The 27,878-nt window shown below is 45.3% G+C and overlaps 1 protein-coding gene across 3 annotated transcripts in view; it reads right to left on the minus strand.

Moving 5' to 3' along the window:
- ARFGEF2 (ARF guanine nucleotide exchange factor 2) overlaps positions 1 to 27,336 on the minus strand; it is a 108,231-nt gene extending 80,895 nt beyond the window's left edge. For 2 of the 3 annotated variants that reach the window (XM_024128292.3, XM_055090927.1), the window contains exons 1-6: positions 27,062 to 27,336; positions 12,554 to 12,584; positions 11,769 to 11,892; positions 4,243 to 4,389; positions 3,124 to 3,303; positions 2,531 to 2,765 (exon numbers count right to left, since the gene is read on the minus strand). In XM_024128292.3, the coding sequence (XP_023984060.1) occupies positions 2,531 to 2,765; positions 3,124 to 3,303; positions 4,243 to 4,389; positions 11,769 to 11,892; positions 12,554 to 12,584; positions 27,062 to 27,182 (838 nt within the window). In that variant the 5' untranslated portion in view covers positions 27,183 to 27,336. Of the gene's footprint in view, positions 1 to 2,530; positions 2,766 to 3,123; positions 3,304 to 4,242; positions 4,390 to 5,826; positions 5,927 to 11,768; positions 11,893 to 12,553; positions 12,585 to 27,061 lie in introns of those variants that run through there. The other variant, XM_055090929.1, reaches the window with a different exon arrangement.
- Positions 27,337 to 27,878: the final 542 nt, after the last annotated feature.

Below are 27,878 nucleotides of genomic sequence, written 5' to 3' on the forward strand. Positions count from 1 at the left end.
GAAGTGAGAGAGTGGCATGGACATATATACACTACCAAATGTAGGGTGGATAGCTAGTGGGAAGCAGCCGCATAGCACAGGGAGATCAGCTCGGTGCTTTGTGACCACCTAGAGGGGTGGGACAGGGAGGGTGGGAGGGAGGGAGACGCAAGAGGGAAGAGATATGGGGACATATGTATATGTATAACTGATTCACTTTGTTGTAAAGCAGGAACTAACACACCATTGTAAAGCAATTATACTCCAATAAAGATGTTAAAAAAAAAACACCCAATGCAGCCAATAAATAAATAAAATTATATATATTTCAAAAATCTGCCGCTGGACTAAAAGCAAAATAAAGCAACCTTACAAAGGATGAAAGATAAAAAATGCTATGAGGAAAATAAAAGAGGATGACGGGACAGAGTGATGGGGAGCTTCAGAGAGAGGGATCAGTTAGAACTGAGAGACCTGAAGACAAAGGGGGGGACAAGGAAGGGACGGTAAGTACAAAGCCACTAAGAGCAAGCACCACAATTTCAAGAACCAGAAACACTATCCCAAACAAGGGGAAAGGAAGTAGAAGAAGGGTATAGGGAGGTGGGCGGGGCCAGGCCACATGGGACCTTGGAAGCTGTGGGGATGGGGCAGGCATAGACTTCACTCTGAATGGGACGGGATGGGAAATTATCAGAGGGGTTTAAGCAGAGCGGCGGGGGGGGTGATCTAATTCATGCTTTTTTTTTTTTTTTTGCAGTACGCGGGCCTCTCACTGTTGTGTGTTGTGGCCTCTCCCGTTGCGGAGCACAGGCTCTGGACGCACAGGCTCAGCGGCCATGGCTCACGGGCCTAGCCGCTCTGCGGCATGTGGGATCTTCCCGGACCGGGGCACGAACCTGTGTCCCCTGCATCAGCAGGCGGACTCTCAACCACTGCGCCAACAGGGAAGCCCCTAATTCATGCTTTTAAGAGATCACTTTGGCTGCCATGTGAAAAATGGGCTGTAGTGGAAGGATGTTCTTACAGCTCAGAGAGACTTGTTTTTACATCTGCACAGCTATGCTTACTACAGTCTGTTTAAATATTAATATTGATTGATTGACCACAGTCTGATAAAGGTTACAGTAAAAACCTGCCTGGTCCTTGCCCTGAGAGTTAATAAGGCAAAGACGATGACACATACAGAGGGTGGGCCAGGACTTCCTAAGCACCTTCCAAGACACATGACAGTGGGACTGAGGAGCCTGCAACAGTGTTCACACGAGACACACATGCAGTTCTTTGTGGCAACTTTTTCTTTGATCCTTGCCTTGGGTAAACTGATACAGAACAACATTCCAGCAACAACACTTGGTCTGTTCCTACCTGTGCCAAGCACTGGTAAATTACAGATGAACAAAAACTGCTCAAGTATGGTCCCTCTGGTAGCGAACATACCACCAACAGACGTCATTACCAATAATGGGGCAGAAGAAGATACGAGACTTATACCAAATACCTAGAATAGTCAAATTCATAGTCAGAAAGTACACTGCTGGATGCCAGGGGCCGGGGGTGGGGAGGGGGAATGGGGAGCCAGTGTTTAATGGGGACAGAGCTTCAGTTCAGGAAGGTGAAAATTTCGGGAGATGGATGATGGTGAGAGTGGCACAACGATGTGAAATGTACTTAGTGTCACTGAACTGTACAGTTAAATATAGTTGAAACAGTATGTTTTATATTATGTGACTTTTACAACAATAAAAAAAATTAAAAAAAAAAAAAAAGGTGGGTCAGATACTTCACTGTAGAGCCGTCAGCTAGAGCGAAGAATTATTTGGCAGAATCACTTGGGAAGAAGGTACATTCTTGAAAAATATATGAACTTAGGATCTGGTTTGTACAAATTGCCCAGAGAGAGATGCAAACATTCAGAAATATATGACAACCCAGTCAAAAATTTCATGCCTAATGTTTTACTTACTTTAAGACTATCACCAGGTGTGGAATATCTCTTTCAATTAAAAAAGCAAAGACAACCAAATAGTGTACTTGGTCTCAGAAGAAGAAAACAAAGCTATCTGTTTATCTGCTTCTCTATGAATCCACCCACCCACCCACCTTCTGGCTCCCTTCACAGATGTCCGTAAATAGCAACTAACTGTCCGGCAGTGGGTAAAGCACAGAGATTCTGTGGATACATGACAGAGGAGGTCCTTGTCCTCCTCTGGGAGATAAAACAGACACTGAATGATCAACTACCCAAACGATTAACTCCTGGGAGACAAATGCTCCAAAGTGAACCCACGGCATTGAAGTTGACATCAAGTAGCAGTGGCTAGATATCAATACATTCCAGGAACTATCCAAAGAAAACTGCACAACTGACAACGTGATCTGAGACACCATGCCTCACTGGCTGTGTTTTGTAAGAGAAAAGCGCAAGGGAAGTCAAGGGGAAGGCCCAGAAATAGAAGAGCTGCTATCAGAGGTTTCCTGCAACGACACCAGACAACTCTTTCACCTGCCCCTCGGATACAGGATGGACAGGGAAGTGCATGGGCCGTACCTGATAGCGACGGGTCTCTCTCTCTGGGCACATCTCCATTCTGTGCGCTCACTTTTCCAGAACCACTCCTGCCATGTTCACCATTGGTTAAATCTGTCTTCTCAGGAGTTGTTGGTTTGCTGTGTGCCTGGCTCTGCTTCAAACGATTGAACTTTGGGGACACTGCTGCAGCTTGGATCACAGGGGACTGGGGTTTCGAATGGATTGGTTTTTCCAATTCTCTGGCCTCCTGCAACTGAAAGGCAACGAAAAAGGGATTCAATCTAAATGGATCCAGCGTTTTGATAAGGAACAGAAAATACGCCAGCCTGTTGCATAAAAAATTTCCAAACAGAAGGATAGAATTTAAAAAAGGAAATAAATTCCTGCAGCAAACTCAAAGCAAATTCTGAATGCAAATTTCAAAACCCATGCTAGATTCTCTCTCTGCTTTTTAAAGCAAGGATAAAAACAGAGTGCAGAGAACTCAGAGGAGGAAGGGATTGATTTTAAAATGCTATGAATCTTCACCAAGCACCGAGGCCACACATGAAACAGTTCAGAGCATGGGATGGTGTCCCACCCCCCATCAGCTGATAACTGCTACCGCTCACCACTTGGTTTTCCATGCGGGTGAAAATGACGTTCAGCATCTGAGTAAGAGTAGCCTTTGCAGTGGTTTGATTGATGAGATTTTTGCTGGCCAAATAGATATTGTAACATGTCCTGACCGTCTGCAGGATAGTACCCTCGTGAATTTCAATGTGCGGGGATGTCACTGCAGTCAGAAGAGCCTAAAACAGAAAACCGCAACCTTCACTTTCACGAGCACCCACCTCCCATCCTCTCACAGCCAAACTTTTCTACACGGTTTGGCTTTGTTTTTAATTTGGTTTGGTTTAAGAAGATCGCTCTGCAAACTAAAGTGGAGGATTAGTACCAAAAGCCAACCCCCTACTGCTTTGAGTTTAAACACAATTATTAACTCCATAGAATACAAATCATTTAAAGTAGGTAACTTGTGCTGAAGTGGGCTTTCTATCAGCTTACTTTTTAAAAAGCCAAAAATACACTTCTTCTCTCAGGAGGGAAAGTGCTCCAACTTGATCTCACCTGCGCCAATCACAAAATATACATGTTTTGATGGGGGGGGAGGGTCAGTTTCCGAGTTCCCTGGTGGGTTTTCAAGGGAGCTTCAGGAAAGGTGTGGCTAACAGGGAGCTCCCTCACAAACCTAATACATCCAGGATTTAAGATTTGAAACACTGACCGCACCCATCCTGATCGGTTCTCTGACAAGCAGAAGGGACCACCCCATGCCAAACCATTCCTGGCAGCAGAAATGGAACAGGGCGAAGGAAAGGGAGGGTAAGAGGACAGGGGCAAATTGGTGATAAAAGTATCAACACGAGGACCTGCTGAGAAATGGCAGTCTGGGAATCCAGAATTTCGAAGGGAAAGAGCAGAGGATTTGAAGTCAATTTAATTCACAAGCAATTTACGTAGTTATTAGCGGAACTGTTTACTTTGAAAACACACCTGGTTCCACTCTTGCCTTAGTCCACCCTAATCAGTTCTGACACTTAACAAAAGATCTAAGTGATGCTTACATTTTTCTGTTCCAGCTCAGCACCTCCTGAGACAACTAACACATGGTAAATTAGAAAGCCAAATTCCCAAGGGCAATGAGCTTTCTCATTTAAAATCCAGACCAGGCAGACAGACAGAAATACCTTAATTATTTGTAACTGAACTCCTTCATCGGTCTGAGGGCCTTGAAAACAATTGCAAATGGTTTCAACGATCCTGTCAATCAGCCGCTTCCCAGGGGCTCCACTGTCGGGGGCATTGCCGGTGATGTGCCCATATGCGATGAGTTTCTAAACACAGAAATCATAGACATGAGAAGTTTCTGCCAGGCCAGGGCTGAGGCCGCCCACAGCAGTAAGAGGCAGGCAGTGGGCTCGGCCTTTAACTCCCGGTTCCCACAGATCTCTCTGCTCTCCTGGGTGCAGGGGGCACAGCCACCCTGAGAGCACAGCATCCAGCCTGACTCCTGATGGCAGAAGAGCCCACGATGGTGGAAAAGGCACATGCAGAACAGCTCCCAGCGCACAATCACTTGTGTAAAAAATGGAGCGATTAAAAACTATACATAATAGAGACAGAAAGTAGTCAGCGGCTGCCTAGACCTGGGGGGATCCCAGGGAAATAGGGAGTGACTGCTGATGAGCAAAAACAGGGCTTCTTTCTGAGGATAAAGATGGTCTCTAATTAGATCGTGGTGAGGGCTCCACAACTCTGTCAATATACGAAAGTCACTGAACTGTATACCTCAAATGGGTGAATTGTATGCATGTGAATTATATCTGAAGCTGCTAAAAAACTTTTTTTTTTTTTCTAACTGTAAGATACATAAAAAACTAATGGGGCCTCCCTGGTGGCGCAGTGGTTGGGAGTCCACCTGCCGATGCGGGGGACGCGGGTTCGTGCCCTGGTCCGGGGGGATCCCGCATGCCGCGGAGCAGCTGGGCCCGTGGGCTGTGGCCGCTGGGCCTGTGCGTCCAGACCCTGTGCTCCGCGGCGGGAGAGGCCACAGCGGTGAGAGGCCCGCGTACCACAAAAAAAAAAAAAAAAAAACCCAAAAAACTAATGATAACATGGTTTGCTTGAGTGCAGGGAGAACTAAGCAGCTGTAGGCGGGGTGGGACTAACATTTTGTAGAGCAGGCTTTCATTCTTTTTGAATGTTGAATCAAATCATGTTGGTGTATTTTCTATTCCAAAAATTAAAGTAAAAAAACTAACTGACTTCTGCACCTACGTTATCAAACTGCATGTCACCCGTGCGGCAGCCTCTTCAGATGAGAGGCTGCTTGAGCTGTGCCCTCTCGGTCAGGTGACAGATCAGTTTGGACAGGGGCCGCCTGCCTGCCTGGGCCACCTCACTCCTGACCTGGACTTCATCAGGGACAATCTGAGAGCTGGAAGGGAACTCAAAGGTCAGGATGGTTTCAAGGCCTGGCTGAGATTCAGGGTCACTTGAGGGAGCTCGTTACAAATACAGATTCCAGGACCTCAACACAAACTTCCCCTAACAGAACTTGTTGGGTGGAGCCCAGGAATCGGTTTTTCTCCAAGCCTTCCAGGTTATCCTGATGGCTGACCAGATAAAAAGAACCACTCATCTGCTACAAGCCCTCTGGGATCCGTGAATTCTAAGGCACCCTCTGCTTCCAGTGACTTAGGAAAGACTCTGACAAATGCTGTTCTGTTCTTTATCTTTTTGGTTTCTGGCGTGTCACATTCTTGATCTACCTGCCCAGAGTGACACAGCTCCTGAGGCGATCCACAGTGCCGCCACCACTGCAACAGGAAGATGCGCCGCCCTGCGGAGGCCAGAGGCCGTTTCTCAATGGCTCTTCCCCATCATTAGCCTCGAAAGCGCCGCCATTCAATAAGCAGGAAGAAAAACAGATGGAAGAGAGTGACTGAGAGCACAAATACGACACTGCTGGATCAAGTGACCGAGTGAGCGAGCGAGAGGCCTACACACACTCTGCTGCTCAAGACCGACCCCAGAGAGCTCCAGACAAGGCGGGGAGGTGCTCAAATGTGTTTCTGAAGAACAAGTCCAGATGCCTTTTACCTCATCTGCTCTCATCGCTGCTCCCCATGCGGGCTTCCCGGCCGCCTGGTAAATAAGCTCTGGTGCCAGCCACCTGGTAAATGAGCTCTGGTTTTGGACACTGCTGACTCCTCACTCCTAATGGACTCAAGTCCGTTTTGAGTACTGGGTTATGAGTGGGATGGTCTATGAGCTCCTAAAATGTGAATGCTGAAAAGCAGGCCCCACAGAACCCAACACTGATGGTGCAAAGCAAAGATGGAGGTGAATTACAAATGTTTAATTCAAATATAAAAAAAGATCGGAAGTATTCGCCCCTCTATGCACTCCTTAAAGGGCGCGTTACCGTTCCAATGGAAAAGGCTTTTAAGTATAATTTTACTCCCTTGTGCGGCAGGGCCGGAAGAAAGCAGAGTTCCTGCAACCTGTGGTCTTGCTAGTTCTGCCTTCTCACCCTTCTTTGTACCGGATGTTGTTTTGGCACTGGGGGTACAACAGTGATAAGACAGTCCTTTTTCTCACAGGGGCAGAAGCGTGCTTGGCAGGCTCACTTGAGGAAGGTGCTCTGCACAGTGAGTGAGGTAGAAAGTACTAGCAGGTATAAGCAAAGGATGGACATGATGGGATACATTTCTAAAGGCTCCGCCCGGCTCCTGAGTACAGAACAGACTGGACAGCAACAGCAGTGGAAGCTGGGCACCCATGACAAGGCCACCTCAGCTGTCTAGGGGGGGAGATGCTGGTGGCTTGGACCATGAGGGACCGACCGAGATGGAAAGTAGAAGCTCCTGTCTTATTCTCTGCTGATGCGAAGCAGGGATGGGAAGAAGGGCGGAGGAGGGAGGCCTCTGGGCAGCTGGCTCACTGATACTTGTGTCCAAGGAGGCTGCTTGCACAGGGATGCTACTTGTTAATGCCCCTCTAGACGGGGAGGGATAAGTAAAATAGTTGCATAACATATCATTTATCAGTCCACAGGAATGCCCTCAATTTGCATGTAGTGTTCTGGCATTAAAAACACTGTTGTAAAAAGCAAGCCACAGAAAAATCTGTACAAGTATAAATGATATATGATATCATTTCCAGCTACTACGGCTGAGTTGAAGAGTTGAAATGGAGACCATACGACCTACAAAGCCTAAATATTTAGCATGTGGTCCTCCACAGAAAAATGATATCATAAATGATATATATGTTAAAAAAAAAAAAAAAAAGAAAGAAAAACAGAAAGAAAAAAAAAGAGAGAGAAAACTATACACCTAAATAGGCAACTGGGTTTGGGGCTAGCAGTCCAAGGGCCTTCAGCCTTATCTGTAAAGTTCTAAAAGAAATTTCTAACAGAGAATGTAGTCAGGTACAATTTATATTATTACAATAGATTTTAAAATGTGCATTAAAAAATCCAAAGTTGGGCTTCCCTGGTGGCGCAGTGGTTGAGAATCCGCCTGACAATGCAGGGGACACAGGTTCGTGCCCCGGTCCGGGAAGATCCCATGTGCCGCGGACCGGCTGGGCCCGTGAGCCATGGCCGCTGAGCCTGTGCGTCCGGAGCCTGTGCTATGCAACGGGAGAGGCCACAATAGTGAGAGGCCCGCGTACCGCAAAAAAAAAAAAAAATCCGAAGTCTTTTAGAAATAAGAGCTAAAAGATAATGCTTGTGGGTTTCCCTGGTGGCGCAGTGGTTAAGAATCCACCTGCCAATGCAGGGGACATGGGTTCGAGCCCTGGTCCGGGAAGATCCCACATGCCACAGAGCGACTAAGCCCGTGCACCACAACTACTGAGTCTGCGCTCTAGAGCCCGCGAGCCACAACTACTGAAGCCCGCACGGCTAGAGCCCGTGCTCCACAACAAGAGAAGCCACCGCAATGAGAAGCCCACACACTGCAACGAAGAGTAGCCCCTGCCCACCGCAACTAGAGAAAGGCTGTGCACAGCAATGAAGACCCAACACAGCCAAAAATAAATAAATTAAATAAATTAATTTAAAAAAAAAAAGATAATGCTTGTGGTATGAACCAGATGGCTCAGACCAGTGGTTTCCTACAGCCTTACGTAGAAAGAAAATATTAGAAGTCTGTTTCTATCTACTTTTTTGTCCTACCCTTTTAAAAGGTCTGTTTTTGTATTGTTTATAATGTACGTAATTTAATAACAGTAGTACCTGTATATAATCTTATAATTGAAGAAATACGAATATTCTGAGAGAATATTCTCAAAAATAATTTCTGTGGTTGGTATGTGCCCAGAAAAACTTGAAGATCACTCACTAGTTTAGGCAAGACTGAACTAACCCTCCTTCCTCCAGTCCTGGCCTTGGGGGAGTGTGTGGCGACCAGGTGCTGAAGGAAAGGAATAAGGAGAATCTTTATCACTTGGGAGAAGTGAGAAGGGAAGGCTCTGGGCTTCTCCCTGTGGGGGAGGGAATGCTGAGCTCTGTACTCACAGCAGAGCAAACCCAGAAGCACCTTTGCTACCGCATCATCTCTCCATGCTCAAAAAGGGACTCCTTAAAATGCCCAGGGCACAATATGGATGCATCTGCAGCTGGCTTCAACCCTGCCAAAACCAACCTTTACTCCTAGAAACTGGCCCTCCATTTCCAAGGCAGAAGTCACATCACCCACACTGGGAAAAGGCAGTCAAACAGGTTTGCAAGGACAAACCCCAAGAAGAAATGCATTTTTTCATTCAGTATTCCAGGGAGCACCCAGCCACTTTCTAATGTCATAAAAAGGACGATACATTTTGCATTTTGTATACTAACCAAAGAAATCTTAGTGTACCTATCACATTACAGAGAACTTCCGTTCTGAAAAAGAGAGTTAACCACTTGCCAAAAGCCTCAAGACAGGTACTGCACTCAAGTCGATAAGTACAGCACGACGTCGATGTTTCCATCAGAAACAATACTCACACGTACAGAGTTCCAGAAACAGACTATTTCCAGGAAAACACAGCATATTTTTAATTAAAGAGGCCAGAACTACAGGATAATAGTTAAGAGCAGAGGTCAGTAGCCTTTTTCTGTAGAGGACCACATGCTAAATATTTAGGCTGTGCAGGTCATATGGTCTCCGTTCCAACTCTTCAACTCAGCTGTAGTAGCTGGAAAGCAGACATATAGATAATACATCAACGAAAGGGCATGGCTGGTGTTATGGACTGAATGTTTGTGTTTCCGCAATGCCTATGTTGAAGTCCTAACCCTCAATATGATGGTATTAGGAGGTGGGGCCTTTGGGAGGTGATTAAGTTTACATGAGGCCATGAGGGTGGGGTCCTCATGATGAGATTAATGCCCTATAAGAAGAGACCAGACACCTAGCTTGCTCTGTCTGCCACGTGAGGACACAGTGAGAACTTGGCCATTTACAAATCAAGAAGACGGCTCACCAGGAACTTAATCAGCTGGTACTTTATCTTGGACTCCCCAGCCTCCAGAACTGTAGGAAATAAATGTCTCTTGTTTAAGCCACCCAGTCTGTGGTAGTCTGCTATATCAGTCTGAACAGATTAAGGCAGCTATGTTCCAATAAAACTTTATTTACCAAAGCAGGCTGCAGGCCAGATTTGGCTCATGGCGTAGTTTAAGGACCCCTGATTAAGAACACAGGCTTGGGGTAAACAAGTCCTAGACACCCACCCAATCCCATCACTGCCTGGCCAAGGGAACTTGGCAGGGCTGGTCATTTTATTCTACAAGCGTCAGTTTCATTGATTCTAAAATGAGGATGAGAGTAGGAACCTCAGGTCGTTGTTGGGAAGATTAAACATGATGATGGGGATAAAGCACTTAGCACGGGGCCCAGCACAGGCTGAGTGCTCAATACACTGGCATTGTTTAGGACATCAATAATCTTAACTATCACCACCAGCTTCCAAACTAAACCTTAACATGAGGACAAAACAGCTAATTATGCCGAATTTCCTCTGAAAATGTTCACAGCAACAAATATTTTAGGATAGAAGCAAGATTTGAGCCTGCCACTTTAAAATTCTTGGCTCATTACATGTTCCACATAGGACAATCTGTACAGAATTATACTGAATGAGAAAATGGTTTTTGATATGGAAGAGCTGCTTCTGTGAAGAAACTCTCATCAATTTTCAAGTACAGATATATCAAACAAGAGAAATTAATAGAGTAAATATTAGACTAGAGATGCCAAAAATGTGGCATGCCCACCGCCACTTGGCAGTCCTGTTCCTCAGCAGACAGAACCAATCAATCATGGCACTTTCTCAAGAAACCCAGATGAGGTTCCAGGTATTTTTTCAACACAGCTTCCAAGCAATATAATATAGAACCTATTCACTATTCCTGTTCTAGAAAGTACTGGTAAATTGTGGCTCTCTCCACTGTATTTTTTAAAATTTATCAAGCTCTTTTCATTGCTGTAGGTTGCCCACTGGGGTTAAAAACAAATGTTTCTGAGGTAATCGGAAGCTTCATGAGTAGATCTTAGGAAAAATACAAGAACGCTGGACTGGGAATTAAGAAGCCCAAGTTGTAGGCCTGTTTCTGTCCCTCACTATCTGCACATCGTTGGACAAATCACCTTAACTTCTCCACTGCTGCTTTTTCACCAGTAAAAAGTAACTTATAACAAGGTTACTTATGGCCCTAAGTACAGTCGATCTCATTATTCACAGGTTTGTACTTGTGAATGTGCCCGTTCAGTAAAATTTGTAAGTCCCCAATCAATATTTGGGACGCTTTTGTGGTCACTTGCGGATACCTGCGGTGCAGTGAAAAATTTGAATTACTTGATGCACAAGTTCCTGGCTAAGGTCAAATAAAGAGACGCTCTGATTTCTTGTTTCACCTCTCATATCGTAAACAGTGTCTTTCTTGTGATCTATTTATTGCCATGGTTTTCACATTTTTGTCCTTTTCGCTGGTGATTTTGCCATTTAAAATGGCCCCCACGTACAGTGCTAAGGGCTGTCTAGTGCTGTCTCTGTAGGATGTGCCCTACAGAGAAATGACGTGTGATCAGCTTTGTTCAGGCATGTGTCATAGTGCTGTTGACCATAAGTTCAATGCTAACAAATCAACAATATATATTTAAATAAGGTGTCTTTAAACAGAAACACACAAAGAATAAAGTTATGTATTGATCAGCTGATGAACACGTGACCAGAGAGGCTCACAGGAACCTAGCCCTGTATTAACTCCAGGAAAAATGCTTCAGGATTTGCTAATTCTGTGTTCACAGCAACTTTATAGACCATCACCACAAATAATGAGAGTCGATGATATCTATTTCTCTACTTGGCATTATGAATATTAATGCCATCAATAAAGAAGTAGCATTAAATATCTTACGTACCCACATATGTACCAAATATTCCAATCAATGCTAAAGGTTTCATTTAGCAAAACATACCTAAGAGAGATCAACAAAATACTTCTAGACAAACAAATTTTTTTTTTAGGTAAAGAGGTTAGACCTCTCGTTCTTCCCTCCCTCACAAGACCTCCATAAAGAATGAGCTGAAATGCTCCTTTCTCCATCACCTCTGGAAGCATTCTGAGTACCAGGGGGTCACGGGCACAGTTCCTGTGTAAAGGACGACCAGTGGCTTGAGAGAACATCCTTTATACCACCAAGTTGAAACATGGTACCTGCAAGCAGTCGAGGGATGTGCTGACCACCCGTGGGGACTTGGACTGGCAAGCCAGCTCGAATGGAAGGAAATACTTGTCAGCTTCAATGAAGTTTGCCTTTGGTGGTGCGGTAGCACCAAGCCTAGGAAAAAAGCAGGAGAGGGCCGGAGAGGGGAAATGAAAAGAAAAAAGAGCTTGCTTTTCCTACCCCCCACTCTAACTTCCCATCCCACTTGCAATCATTTAATTAAAAGTGCCTGCAAACTGCATCTGTGGGGCTAGACAATGAAAAGTTTAAACACATGCATTAGGAAAAAACACCAAGGGGCCACAGGCAAAGAACAAGGTCTCTGATGAGCAAGCTGTATCGTCAGGGGCCTGGACTGAATCCTGGCACCTGCCACGTCAGAGCTGTATTTCTGAAATGGGACTCAATGGCTTCATTACTAAGAAGATGCGGAGCAGCCCCTTAACAGAACAAGCTGCCCTCCTGCCTGAGGAAGCATGACATACAAGAGACAAGGGCTTTGCCTCTTCTGTCAAGAGAAGGTACAACAGCATTAACTTGACCTTCCTTATCCTTTCCTCCAAATATGCAGTTGTTGAGCCAGTAACCTGTTAACTCGGTATCGGTTCAAACACATACAGAGTTTTGCGATGTGCCCAGCGCTGTGCTAGGAGAGTGTGTGCCACCCCTGAGGATCAGAAATATGGGAAAACATGCAGTGAAAGGGGTTCCCACGGCCACCACCTACTACTCCATTCATACCGCACTTCAGCAAGGAGAACATGCCCAGGCTTACCTTTGCTTTTCTATTTCTGCTTTAATTTCATCTGGTGGGGAAGAATGAAAGGCATGTTAGGAGAATGCAATATGTATATTAAAAATATATATATAACAAAATATTGAAAGCTACCTAAGTAGGGGGATGATGATCTTTTTCTCTTTTCCACATTTTCTGTAAGTATATATACTTTTTCTTCAGCACTTAAAAAAATTGTGGTAAATATGGTAACACAAAATTTACCACATTAACTATTTTTAAGTGTACAGTTCGGTGGCATTAAGTACATTTATATTGTCCTATGGCATATATAATTTTTACGAATTAAAGTTAATTTATAAACCTTTACCATGGAGGGTACAACAACTACATGGTTATGGTTATGGATATACTACCAACACTCAGAAGTCACAGTCTCAAAGAGATCATCTTATTTCCAGGAAAACAAGATTTTGTGCCATTGAGACAAGAACATCCTATCTAAACACGCCGGATTCCCCCACAGCCACTTAGTCGAATGCATTCCTACGTGTCAGGCTTGGCAGGCTCACAGTATTATCAAAGCAGTCCAGTGAAACAGGTCTACCTGAATGCCATGTATTGAGATAACCTCCAAAAGGCCAGCCTTCTTCACACAATCTCTTGAGAGCCAGTGGTTTGGATATGGCATTAGTTATCCTAGCAACCCCAGAACACAGTTCTGGAAGTGACAAGTTTCCTTTGCCTGGACAACTCTATTCTAGACTGACATTTTGGAAGTGAAAACCGAGTAACTGGACTCACTAGAGGTGGCAATTTTAACCTTCAAGCCACTCTTTCAATGTCCTCTTACTACACACATAAGAAAACAGAAGAGAAACACCAGATGACTAATATCAAACATTTCGCTCATGGACCATAAGGCCTGTGACACACAGGGTCTGCTAAAGAGAGCTCTGTGGCATGGTTCCTGCTCCTCTGGGACAAGAATCCACTCAGGAAGTAGCTCTGGCCTCCTCTAGCTGAGGCCCCAGGCTGTGGGAGTGGCCCGGGAAATCCAGCCCAGGAGGCTGGTGGCCAAGCTTTCAGCTTGCAGAAATCAACATACATAATGTCAAGACTCTGCTTGGTGGTAATATCATCTGTCACTGTGTGACGTGTCAGAGGGGCACTGATGCCAGAACTCAAATGCAAGGGTTCCTTCCAGTCATGGTTACCTTATTAGAGTTAAGTTTAGATGTTAAGTGTATCTGAAGCAATTAGGCCTTTGTTAGAGTCTGGGCTGACCTCTGAGCTCTAAGATAGTCTGTTCTAGAATGCCACTGGTGCCAACCCAAGAATCAATCACCAGGACTGCTACTTACTCACTGAGGCACTAAGCGTAATCAAATCAAAGACCTATGGAGGCCAGGCAGGAAACCTCCTGGAGAGACACGGGTGGGTATAAGACATCAGGGGCAGGGAGGACCCCCTCCCCACACAACAGGGCATGAAGCACAGCACAGTCTCAGTCCCAGCTGATTGAGCCCAGAGATGCCCGTTGTTCTGATTTTTCCAGAAGTCAAAATCTGGATTTTAAGTGAAAACTCCAACTGTAATTCGAAGTAATTTCAATTGTTTAAAAAAATTATGCTCAGGGACTTCCCTGGCAGTCCAGTGGTTAAGACTCCACGCTTCCACTGCAGGGGGTGCTGGTTCCATTCCTGGTCAGGGAACTAAGATTCTGCAAGCTGCGAGGCATGGCCAAAAAAAAAAATTATGCTCAAATGAAGCTGGTTTGCAGGCTGCCCTGACCTTAGACTACGGGCTTGCAACCTTTGCCTTAAGGGATAGAGAAGAATGGAGGAGAAAGTAATTCACTGGCCGCAGAAAACTAACTGAAGGGGATAAAGGACTATGACCAGCACAAGGAAAATAAAACATCTCCGTTTTATACAAGCAAAATGCTGCTTGGCCAAAGAACAAAGAGCAACTAAGGAGCCAGAGGACCAGGGTTCGAGGCCAAACTCTGCTGTATCTTACAGATGAAGAAACAAGATCCAGAGAGGTTACAAGCTCGTGAGAGGTGGAGCTGCGACTTGAACCCAGAAAATTAGGCTCCCAAGCCTGTGTTCATAACCTCTTGGGTAACTTGGCTCTCAAATAAGCATGTTGAATTACTCCGTAACCTATAAATGCGAAACAATATAAACACTGGTTCTGCATCACTAATTCACAGCGTGAATGCTGCGACCATAGTTGGAAGGCTTGGTGTTGGTACTGCTCCATGAGCCTCATCCAGCTCGGGGAGCCTATTTACAACCCAGGCTCTGGAATCCCCCCACCTCTTTTCCTGGCCTGATGGGACAGGAAGGACCACAGGAAGGTGCACCCTGGTTTTCCGATGGGAATGAACAAGGGCCAGTGTGACTTGAGCAGGGCGGGGCACAGCCCTCCACAGTGAGCAGTACCTACTGCAGAAGACCAAGAAACTGCGATCTTCACAAAACACGTGATCACAGATTTCCTTTAGTCTTCTTAATCTATACTTAAGTATTCCCACAAGTACGAGGAATTGTTGCACTCTCTAGAACATTCTTTGTTAAAGAAAAAAATTTTGAAAAATCCTCTCCACAAGGCCCAGTAGGGGTCCAGATGATGAGAAGCCCCTGGAGGGCAGTGGGGGAGGGGCCTGAGCGGACCTATGTTTGGACAGATCCTTCTGGCTGCAGTTTTGAGTATAAAGAGGAGGGTGGACAGCATAGAAGCAGGGAAGCCAATCAAGAGGCTGCTGCTAACAACCCAGGCAAGCAATAGTGGGGGCTGGGGCCAGGGCGGGGGGAGGGAAGGATGAGCGTGAGCCACAGGAAAGCTGGAAATGGCCTGAGGGTAGTAGTTCCATATAGTCTGACCCAACAGTTGGCTTCTAGATATATTTGGATAATACAATATTTTTTTCCATTGAAAAGAGGCAGGGGACTTCCCTGGCGGTGCAGTGGTTGAGAATCCGTGCTTCCACTGCGGGGGGCACAGGCTCGATCCCTGGTTAGGGAACTATGATCCCATATCCCACATGCTGCATGAAGTGTGGCAAAAAAAAAAAAAAAAAAAAAAGAGGCAGGGGAAAAAACAACAACAGGGAAAAGGTGTGTGGCATGGGGTCCCACAGAACACTTGACATAGCCTGATGTGGTGAAAGACAAGAAATGGGTTGGAAGTTCCAAAAGAAGATGGACATCTATTAGCTGAATGATGCCAGGTGGGTTATTAAACCTCCCTGAATCTTGACGTCCTACTCTAAAAAAAACGAGGATGATAAAAAACAGCCCCATATGCTCCAGAGACTGTAACTAGGCAGTTGGGTGTAGGTAATTCTTTTGACAAACCCAAAGTATTGATGGCTAAGGCAGTGTCAGGCATACACAGGTGGTCAATAAATGTCCGTTCTCTTGCTCTTATCTTAAAACAGGAGTCAGTAATAGTGCAAAATCTCTAGTGCCATCGGTGGAACGACGGGAAGCCAAGGGAAAGAAGAAAATCAGTGGAACACAAATCATCATAATAACTGCTGACATTCTCTAGGGGCAGGTGCCCATTTGGTCCTCCTTACAACTCAAGAAGACAAGAGACTCATCTCCTAACCATATACAGGTGAGGAACGTGGACACAGAGAGGTGAAGTCACCTGCCCACAGTCACAGTCAGGAAGTGCCACTGCAGGATTCACACCCAGGCTGTCTGCTCCAGAGCCAAAGAGGAGGAGGACGGGTGAAGGAGGAGGAGTAGATGGTGGGGCACACCTGCTCCAGTTTACTGCCCTGCCTTTTAACAGGCACTGCTCTCCCAACAGCCAACTGGGCAATTAGCAGCAATAAATGAGCGGGCAGGAAAGGATCGAGAACTGAGTTGGGTGGGGCAGCTGCAGCTGAAAAGCCACGCTGTCTTCCTGGAAAATCCTTCCTGGGAAATCCTTCCTGGGCATGGCTGTCAGTTAGGAACCTCGGGTCACACCTCCCCATTCATCAATGACTTTGGCACCAGCTCACATTCTCTGCTCCACTCCCAAGCTAAGTCCAACAATGACCACGACCAAGCTCAACAACGCCATCCCCGGTCAACCCCCCCCAAAGCCCCACGACATCCCTTGGAACCTTCACCTCCCCTCACACATCTGATCTGCACACCCCTCTCTACTATGTAAACCAACACTACCCTCAGTTCCTCCTCCACCCCAAGTCAGCCTGGTGTGGCTGGCCACACTCTGAATCTTGTCCCTGTTTGGAACTGTGCTACTTCTAGCTGCTGCCTGTTCTCCGCCCACAACCTCCTTTCCTTCCAGATGACCTACTAACTGCTCCCAATAGGACCCTTCTTTGGCCTGTCAGACCTGACAAGGACAAGAACTTGTCAGCTTTCCCCTTTTTTCATTTTCCAGGATGGATCCCATTACAGGATTGTTATCTGAATGACAGCCAAACAATAGGCTTGACTCTCTCTGACCTTTAGTCTTAACTTCTGGCAAAATCCCAAACTTAGATTATATGACCCTCTCCTCTGACCTGTCTCCACCTAACGACCAGACCTCTGACTACAGGGCAAGTTGGTAGGTCTATAAAGGCCCTAATCACCAACCACAATGGAACCCTAAATACTGCCAGTTAAGCTCACCACCTCCAACTCTCCACAAAGACTACTGCACATTTCTCTGCTGTCTTCAAATACCCCATCTCTCCCTCCTAGTCATCACCATTCATCTTTACTCACAACCGATGGAGCAGTCTATTTCATGCAGAAATTAGAAGCCAACACGAGGAGACTCCCTCAACTTCCTGTTGGCCAATCTACAAACTCACCTACTTCTGTACCCAGCCTGCACTCTCTCCTGCTAGAAAACAGTGTCAAGCCCCTCCAACTCTGCAGTCTCCCATGCCTACTGCCTCCTGAGGAACTACCTAGAATCTGATCACTTCTCACATGCTGGACCACCCCCATTACCCCAGATCAAGCCACCATCATCTCCCACCTAGACTAAGAGCCTCTTTCTTAACTGGTCTCACAGCTTCAGCTCTCACCCTTCCTCCCGGCCCACATCTTTGTCTACACAGCAGCCAGAGGGATTCCCTTAAAATGTAAATCAGATTACATCTGCTCAAAACAGATTATCCATAACCATCATAATGTAAATCTGATTAACATCTGCTCCTTTGCACAAAACTCCACTGGCTTCTCATCTCACAGAGTAAAAACTCACAACCTTGACCTTGGCCTCCAAGCCTCCAAAATGTCTGGCCCCCTGCTATCCCTCTGATCTTACCTCCTACCACCCTGCCCCCAGCTTACTTGTTGCCTGTCCTGTTCAGGGCTTTTGCACTTGCTCTTCCTGCCACCTGGAATGCCCTCCCTCCCCCAGATATCCACAAGGCTCACTCTTCCCTTCCTTCAGATGACTGTTCAAATGTCACCTCTTCAGAGAGGCCTTCCTCGCCACCTAAAACTGCCCTCCTTGTGATTCTGGACCACCCTACCTGCTTTATTTTTTCACTTTACACCGATTTTTCCTAGTCTTTCATCACAGTATTTACCACCCTCGACATACTTTGTATCAGTTCACTTATTCTCCATCTTCCCCAGTAGAATATAAACTCTGTGATAACAGAGACTTCCGTCTGTTTTGTTCACTGCTGAATCCCCATTATCTAGGAATTCCTAGACACAGAGCAGGCACTCAGTATTTGCTGAATGAATAAACTGTCCTTTCTCTTTCTTGCATTATTTAACCTCTCCCTTAACTGGCTCCCTTCCCAATGACATTTAAACAAGTTCAAGCCTCTTCTACCTTTAAACAAAGAAAAATATAAAACCCAAAACTCCCACAATCCACATCTCCATCCTCTCCTTCACACCGCAGGCAAAGCCCTGGAAAGAGTTGTGTCTGTTTCCTCACCTCCCATGCATGCCCAATCCATTCCAGTCTGGTTTTCACCTTCACTGCATCAGCAAAACAGCTCAAGCTAAGGTCACCCATGACCCGCATGTCTCTAAATCTGATGGGCAATTTTCCAGTTTCCATCTGACCTGACCTCCTTGCAGCATTTGACCTTACTGACCTCCCCCTCTTGAAATTTGCTCGACTTCTGGCTTCATAAGCACCCGTTCTCCTCTGCCGTCTGCTTCTTGTCTCATCTCTTCTCCACTTCCTTGGTAAACTCAGCCTCCTCTGCCCAGCCAGGCAGGCCGGGGTTCCTCGGGCCCAGGCTCTCCTGTCTCTCCTTTTCTGTACACTCTCCCCCACAGGCCTTCGCAGCCTCAACTGCATCTTCAATTCCCACCTGGGCTCGGATGACCCCCAGATCTTGATTTCCGGCACCGGCCTGCCTTATGAACACAAGGCTCGTACATCCATCCACTTCCTACTCCACCTGTCCAACTGGATGCTCAAAGGCAGGTGAAACTTAATACATCCCAGTCCCAACTCAGATCAAGCTCCTGCACCCACCTCTCCCTAGATGGTCTTCCCACTCCCGTCTAAAAGAACTGCACCACTATCCATCCAGTTGGGTGAGTCAGAAACTTAAGAGTCAGCTTTACTGATCCACTTTCTCGTGTTCTTACCCAATCCATCACCAGGTTTTCTTCATTTTACCTTCCAAACAAGTGGGGAATACATTCACTTTACTCTGTTACTACTGTCACTACTTAAGTCCAGGCCACCAGCATCTCTCCCCTGGATAATGGTAACTGCCTTCTCACTGGTCCCTGGGCAGTCCCTCTGGTTTTCCTTGAAGATGTTCTGAACATAATGGCTCAAGTGATCTTTCCAAAATACAAACCTGTTTATCCCATCACCTTCTTCCCTGTTTAGAACTCTGCAGTGTTATCTCATTGCTTTTGGTCTAAAAATCAAACTCCTCAACAAAACCTCCAAGGTCTTGCATGGTAGGACCCTGGACTACCTCTCCCACCTTATCCCCAAAACCTCTCCCCCTTCATTTGCCATGCTCCAACCACACAGTGCCCTCTTTTATTTTCTTTTTAAAAAAATTATTATTAAAGCTTTTTAAAAATTTTGAGGTAACTATAGATTCACAGGCTGTTGTATCTTTTAGTTTCCTTAACCATCATATTCCTCTCTGCCACAGGGCCTTTGCATATGCTGTTCCCCCTCCTGCTGCCATAATGCCTCTCACCCTAACCTATTTAATTTTTATTTATCATTCAGCTCTCAAGACTTCCCCAGGGAAGCTTTCCTTCATCCCTTTGTCCACTCCCCTTGTGGGACCAGGTTTCTCTCCTTCTTAGGAGTTGTCAGGTTGTTAGCATGACTCAGAGGACGTGATCATCTGAACAGTCCCCTTCTTCCCCTTTAACTGCAAACACCGTGAGAACAGGGTCTTTGTTTGTTTTGTTTTCCTTGCATCATGACACCTGGTATGACACCCAAATAAATACCTTCTGAATGAATGTCACCCTGGTTTAGTCAGAAGGACTATATAGAGAACAAGTATGCACTGACTACTCCTTAGGACAGAGGGAAAATTTAAGAATTCTAGGTCCTAGCACAAGAAGGCTGTTCTCCCCACAAGTCTATAAAACCTAATGAAATACCTAATAAAAAAGCTAAAAGATTCATTTACAACCAAGACAGTAAACCCAAAGAAGCTTCTTATAGGAAGACTCCAGGAATGAATTTGCAAACAGTTAAGTATTTTCTAAGATAACCTTGCTGGAAAGAAAGTCAAGTATTTTCCAGGCAGGCCCCCTCAGCCTGGTGAAAAAGAACTAAATACAGTTCTGAGCTATTTATATAGGAGACTCCATGTACTTGCTGATTAAGCACACGTTTTCACAAGTTTGCTCTTTTCCATAAAGAATGGTCTTACTGTTTTCCCCAGCACTGCTTACAGTCTCCCCTGAGATTTACAAGTACAGGACAGAGCTATAAATTTTTCCAACCACTTGCCTCACCAGTGTCGAAATGTCAGAGACCAGCAAAGATGTCCATAAACCAACCAGTAAGGGAGGCAAGAAGAACAAGTATTCAGTTCCTTCTCCTTGAAATATGGTAACACCAATGCCTCTGAATTTTAGTAGGTCATTTGTTAGGTGCCAGGTACAGTGTCAGTTATTTATTGCGTTAGTTCATATAACCTTTACAATAATCCTGTGACACAGGTATTATCACCTTTCTCAACCCAGGAAACCAAGGCTCCGAGAAGCTAAATGATTAGTCCAGAATCACAAGACCAATCAATAAGCAAAGTTTCAAACGCAGCTCCCAATGAATTTTCTGCCAATCCAACAAATAAATGCTTTTCAATAATCAAAATCCAATTTTTAGTGCTGCTTCTAGACAGAGAACCTCCTCCTGCAGAATCACTATAAAGCTTTTCAACAAAAAGTAATGTCAGGATCCCAAGTCCTATTCTTTCTCAAAATTTTTATAATCTACAGCACACATAAACAAGATGTCTAATCAAAACACCCGACTTTGCTAACATTAAAGGTTTTATTTTGTGTTTCAATTGAAAGCCTTACTTTATGACAATTTAGGGATATTTTTGGTATTTTTCAAATTTTGCACTTAACGTTCCTCCTAATGATGAGAATAGTTATTTCAAACACATCAAAGTTAGAAGAACAACAATATCGTACGCAGGAAAAAGCCATTTACCATATATTATATGGACATGTGAATGCTGAATGTTTTTTGTATATTAATATGCAACTAAAATTTATGAATATACTCCCTTAATTGGCTTCATCCTAATGACATTTAAACAAGTTTGAGTCTTTTCTACCTTTAAAAAAAGAAAAAGAAAAAAAACCAAAGAACCCCCACAATCCACAACTCCCTCTTCCCCTTCACAGCATAGCCAAACTTTGGCAAAGAGTTGCGTGCGCTCACGGTCTATTTCCTCACCTCCCACTCACACCTCAACCCACTCTAGTCTGGTTTTCACCTTCAGCGTGCCACCAAAACAGCTCAAGCTAAGATCACCAATGACCCACATGTCTCTAAATCCCGTATATTAAACAAAGTAGCAAATCTAAAAGTGGATTTTATGATTTATATGTCAGCTACACGTTGTAATTGTTGCCCACCTGGCTGTGCAGATGTGGGCAAGTTGCCCTCTGAGCTTTGGTTTCCCTTTGCCTGCTGTACCCAAAGATGGACATCAATCACACGTCACAACTCCAGAATGAATAGAGGGAGTTTACTGCTGATGTAGAGGGAGGTCATAAATCAGCAAGATTTAACACTTCAAATGAAACTCGTGGGAAACCAGCTCTTTAACTTCATTTCTTTCTTCCTGTTAGTCCCTAAATTAAACCAAAGACATACGCAGTAAAAAGCTGCAGAGAAAAAGCTGTGATCTTTTTGATTAGAGGCTTTCATATACTACATCTCAAAATTCAACTACAAAAAATACGGTCTCTTTACTTATTGAATGCTCTACTTACTGAAACATCACCAAAAGTTCACTGCATAGAAACTTCACTACCAATATAATGATTGTTTAAGACTCCAATGAGTATTTTATACAACACAAGAACTTTCGTATGGAGGAGCAATGGTAGTAATAGTTAAGATCTTGGGCTCTGGAGCCAGACTGCCAGTGTTCACAGCCTGGCTCCACTGCTTCTTGGTTAAGTCACATCAGCCAAGTTCTTAAGGCCTCGATGAGGATAATAATAGTAAGAACTAAATTGCATGTAAAGCGTATGGCACTGTGCCTGGAACACAGAAGTGCTTAGTACATGGCCGATATCATATAGCTATTATATAACATGTGATTTTTAAAAAGTCACTCACTCGGGCTTCCCTGGTGGCACAGTGGTTAAGAATCCACCTGCCAATGCAGGGGACACGGGTTCGAGTCCTGGTCCGGGAATATCCCACATGCTGTGGAGCAACTATGCCCATGGGCCACAACTACTGAGCCTACACTCTAGAGCCCGTGAGCCACAACTACTGAAACCTGTGCGCCTGGAGCCCGTGCTCTGCAACAAGAAAAGCCACTGCAATGCGAAGCCCACGCACCGCAAGGAAGAGTAGCCCCCGCTCACCGCAACTAGAGAAAGCCGCACACAGCAACGAAGACCCAACGCAGCCAAAGATAAATAAAATAAATTTATAAAAAAAAAGTCACTCACTCAATTGGGTGATAACGATGCGTCAGAGTTAGTTCGTCACTATATAGTCGCCCCACTCTGGTGAGGGATGTTGGTAATGCGGAGACCATGCATGAGTGGGGGCAGGGAGGGGAATATGGGAAGTCTCTGCACCTCCCATGCAATTTTGCTGTGAACCTAAAACTGCTCTAAAAATTAAAGTCACTCAATTTCATATGAAAAACATAGGTATGTTGAATGACAACTGGCAATTACAGAGCACTCAGCCCCTACTTGGCACTTTGTGGGTATTGAATTATTAAATAAGATACTGAATCTCTTACCATATATGAAGACTACTGTGAAAACAATTCAGTTAAAGTTTTCGAGATTTCCACACCATTCGAAACCACTCAGATTATCTTCTCAAGTCTCTAAACTTGATAGAGTTTAAGACCAGAAATATAATTTAAAGAGACCATGGGAGAGAATGGCTCTTAAATAAGACCTATGTGAAAGGGAGGTTTAAAAATGTAATTGCCCTCGCACAGAAACGAAGACCGAACACAGCCAAAAATAAATAAATACATAAATAAATAAATTTTAAAAAAATGTAATTATGTACCCCAACTGGAGGGCTGAAAGGTTCAAGATTATTAATATATATCAAAATTTCATTAAGAAAGTAAAGAGCAACAACGTCCTTAGGGTGATGAATACTTTCACAGGCTCTTTTGATTTCTCAATAAAGGCTGGAAGCCCATGATCCTCTAATTGGGCAGACCGTATCTATGCATTTGGCATTTAGTGAAGACGAATCCCTGAGCTTACTCCAAACCTATTCCATCCTGGTAATCACTGCTTTTACAAGGAACAACCCTTGTCTTCATTGAGCTTAGCAAGTTAATACTCTAATAAACACAGCCTTTCAGTCGTGTAATTACATTCTTATTTATTGCATCTACAAACCAAATAGAGCAATAAGTCATTCTTGAACGAGGAACCAACCTAAGTTAACATCAAGCCAGGGTGCTTAGGGTGTCTTGTGGTTTCTCACAGCTTAAAATAATAAATAACAGAGCAAGCCTTTACAGAGCACCTACTACATGTCAAGTTTTTTGCACATGTCAACTATCATTTTTTAAAATAAATTTATTTATTTTATTTATTTGTTCGTTGCTGTGCGTGAGCTTTCTGTAGTTGCAGCGAGTGGGGGCTACTCTTCGTTGCAGTGAGCGGGCTTCTCATTGCGGTGGCTTCTCTTGTTGCGGAGCACGGGCTCTAGGCGCACAGGCTTCAGTAGTTGTGGCTCGCGGGCTTAGTTGCTCCACGGCACGTGGGATCTTCCTGGACCAGGGCTCGAACCCGTGTCCCTTGCATTGGCGGCAGATTCTTAGCCACTGCATCACCAGGGAAGCCCCCTAACTTTATCTTTATAATAACCCCATCAGGAAGCTGTAAGATCTGTCCCAGGTCACAAAGATAGCAAATAGAAGGTAAGGGATCTGAACCCAGGCGGTCTTGAGTCCACAGAACACGCTCCAAATCCCTACGCTACACAGCCCCTGCATCCGTGATCCCCTCCCCCTAATATGCTACAACTGGTGGAAGGTCACAGAAGCTGTTTCCTGGAAGTGCTCCTATTGTTCAAGCATTTCAACTTTGAGCAGTCACTTACAGCTCCTCTTATCAAAATGAGTAATAATCTATACATGGCAATCTCTAAAATACTCGCCACATTGCAATGCTTCGTACACAGCCTTGTTTCAGGTACTTTTACTGGACACAAAACTGGGCCTTGAGATGCAGAGTGAAATATCACCAGATACTTTGCTATATGCTTTCTTCTGCAGTCATTTTTATTTAACAGCAATGACACACAAGTACTGTCTTAAAAAAAAAAAAAAAAAAAGATGGCCAGTCTAACTCAACACTTTACATAGGTTCCCTTGTAATAATTACTCAATTTGATGATGATGAGCCACCACGACAATTTGCTATTCAATTAACCTGTGGTCAAATTCTTCCTTTATAGGCTATTTTTTTTTTCTTAAATAACATCATATGGGAATATTTTATTTAACTCGTCTATATTGTTTGACAAGAAAAATATTTTTAATGGAGAATTTATATTTTCAGTATAGGCTATTTCTTACAATTCACTACCAAAACACTGAATGTGCATTCCACAATTTGGGTTGGAAAAATCTGAACTTCTCAACAGGCATGATCCAAAAGTATCTAAAAAGCTCTCAATGTTAAGGCCCTCTATGACCCATGTGACGATTTTATACGTAGGTTCCAACAAAGTGATACACAATTTGCTGAAAATTTGATGTTAAGTGTTCTGAAGGGGGAATGAAAACTTCTCTGCCAAATAACTATTTTGAAACTTCTGCAACAATTCACTTAAAGTAACATTGAGGAGAGAATGCAGGCAGATTTCCAAGCAGAGTTGTAAGTACCAGGCTTTTGCCTAACTAACTGCTTTGTAGTGCTTATCCTGCATTCCTGATAAAACAATATCCAACAGTTAGCCTTGGTTTCCTAAATAAAAAAGCTTTACAAATCTAAACCTCAGTAAATTCCTCTAATTGATCCTGATTTTCACAGGACTAGTATGTTTCCAGATTTTCTCAGCAACAACAACCTTTGTATCAATAGTTCCTGATCCTTGAGGGAGTCTCAGACCCTTCTGAGAAGCTGATGAAAGCCATGGCCTTCTTCCCAGAGAAATAAATGCAAAGTTCACAAACCCATTCCTAGGCCCCAAGAGAAGACTCCCAGAGTACCCTGCACCAAATGAAAGGAGAAAGGTGATGGTAACCTCAAACTCTGACAGAAAATCAAACTTTCCATTTACGTGGTCACTTGTTAGGAAAAACAGGTCTTTTTAGGTTCCAAACCAAAGGCATTGGGGTGATGAATTAACTTGACGCCAACTCTGGTCAAATGTATTGATCCTCACGGCCTAGAACTCTCTTCTCCTGAAATTACACGTGGTGAATACTTCCTGCCTTTCAGTACTCGGCTCAAACGTCACCTCCTCAGAAAGGATTACTTTCTTGACCACCCTATGGAAAGCAGTCCTCAGGCCCTCTTTATCACATCTACTTTTACAAAAAATTTTACGAAAGTATAGTAATTATGAAAAAATTACTTTTAGGGCTCCCCTGGTGGCGCAGTGGTTAAGAATCCACCTGCCAATTAAGGGGAAACGGGTTCGAGCCCTGGTCTGGGAAGATCCAACATGCCACGGAGCAACTAAGCCCGTGTGTCACAACTACTGAGCCTGCGCTCTAGAGCCCGCCAGCCACAACTACTGAGCCCGCGTGCCACAACTACTGAAGCCTGCAAGCCTAGAGCCCGTGCTCCATAACAAGAAGCCACCACAATGAGAAGCCTGCGCACTGCAACGAAGAGTAGCCCCCGCTCGCTGCAATTAGAGAAAGCCCGTGCGCAGAAAGGAAAACCCAACACAGCCAATAATAAATAAGCAAAATAAATAAATTTTTAAAAACTGCTTTTACGAAAGTATTTATTAGCATTCAAAAATGTCTCATTCATTTTTAAATTTACTTATTCTGCCTCCCCTATTAGAGTAGAAGCTCTGTAAGGGCAAATACCTTGTCTGTCTCGTTCCCCACTGTATCCTCAGTGCCTGCCACCGTGCCTGGTACACAGTGGGCATTTGATAAATATTTGTTGAGTGACAAACTAAAAGATAGGATGTTGAAGATGGAATCAACTACCAAGGTTTTAACTAGAGATGAATCAGACTTCTCCCCTCTTTCAATCATCTGTGGGTCCATTCAGTCAGCATCTACTGCGTGTTAGGCCCTGTTGCAGGTGCAGGGGATCCAGCGGTGAATAAAACAAACAAGAGTCTCTGCCCTCACAGACCCTCTATTTGAGTGGACAGCAAGGAACGAGCAGATCTCTTTAACACTACAATACCTGAAGGTGCAGGATAACCCTCTACATTCCCTCCTGGAGGGAGTTATGGGCGATCCCCAAATGAAAGGAAAACATACACCAGTTGGGCACTTCCAAAGCAGGCCTCAGGAGTTTCCCTAAACCAGTCGGGCAGCTCTTCTCACAGGTTCTGCTCACATGGGGGAACTCGAACCAGCAGAACCCAGGTAAAGAAAAAACTTAGAGCAAGGGCTGCTGCTTCTGAAGGTGACAAGAAAAGGAACCAGGAAATAGGAAGGCAAGGAGCCGTGGCAAGAGCCCTGGGCTGGTAGGCTGAAGAGCCAGCCCTCGCTGTCACCAACTTGCTAGGTGACCTTGGGCCAGTCCCGAGCTGGCAGGGCATCAGTTTCTCCCGGGGTATAACAAGGAGGGCGGGAGGGTAGGACTCGGGGTCGTGGGGAAGTGGCGCCCAGGAGGTCGGGCTGAGGCCCCGTGGGGTAACAACGGCCGGCGTGGGGCCGGGCCGGGGCGGCTCACCCACCGAGCGCCACCTGGCAGGCCCTGCGCAGCTGGGAGTGCTGGGGCCGCTTCACCTCCTTGTCGGCTAGGATCTTCTCCAGGGCCCGGGACACGAACATGCTCTTGGTCTGGCTCTCCTGCATGGCCCCGGCCCAGCGGGGGCTAGCAGCCCCGCGGGCGGATGGCGCAAGCAGGCGGGCGAGCGAAGCTGAGGGCCCGGCGTCCACGCCGGCACCATACGCGTCCGTCCGCACCGCCCAGTCAGGAAGCGACGCCGCGGCCCCACGGCGCCGCCATGTTGGAGCGCGTCACGTGACCACGTGACTGGAAGGGTCGCTACGGCGTCCGTCGACCCCGTGACCCTGGAGGGCGTGGCCTAGGCTGGGGCGGGGCGGGGCCAGGTGGACGAGGAGGGGAGGGGCGAGGGTGGAGGAAGAAGGGGGAAAAGTTGGGAGGTGAGTAGAAGTGTGGAGGCAGGAGGGCATGTGAAGGACGGAAGAAAGGTGGTGACAGGCAGGAGGGGTGGTGATGGGGGTGTGAGGAGAGAAGGTGAGGAGAAAGGCCATGAGGAGCGTGAGAGTGGGGATGACAGGGTCAGAGAAGAGATGAAGAAGGAGAGATAGAGGCGGAGGAGATAGTAGGAGAGGAAGAAAGGAAAGGGAACAAGAAGTCTGGAATAGAAGAGAGAGTGAGAGATGCTAAAGGGGTAAGAGGAGGAAAGAGAGGAGGTGAGGGAGAGAGAGAAGATGGAAAGCAAGTTGGTGAGTGAGAGAGAGGTGATTAGGGAGTCAGGGGAGGCGAGGAGAAAAGAGAGGAAGCTAGAGGATTGGAAGAGCAGG

This window comes from Physeter macrocephalus, chromosome 14 (assembly GCF_002837175.3).
Source record: "Physeter macrocephalus isolate SW-GA chromosome 14, ASM283717v5, whole genome shotgun sequence".
NCBI lineage: Eukaryota > Metazoa > Chordata > Mammalia > Artiodactyla > Physeteridae > Physeter > Physeter macrocephalus.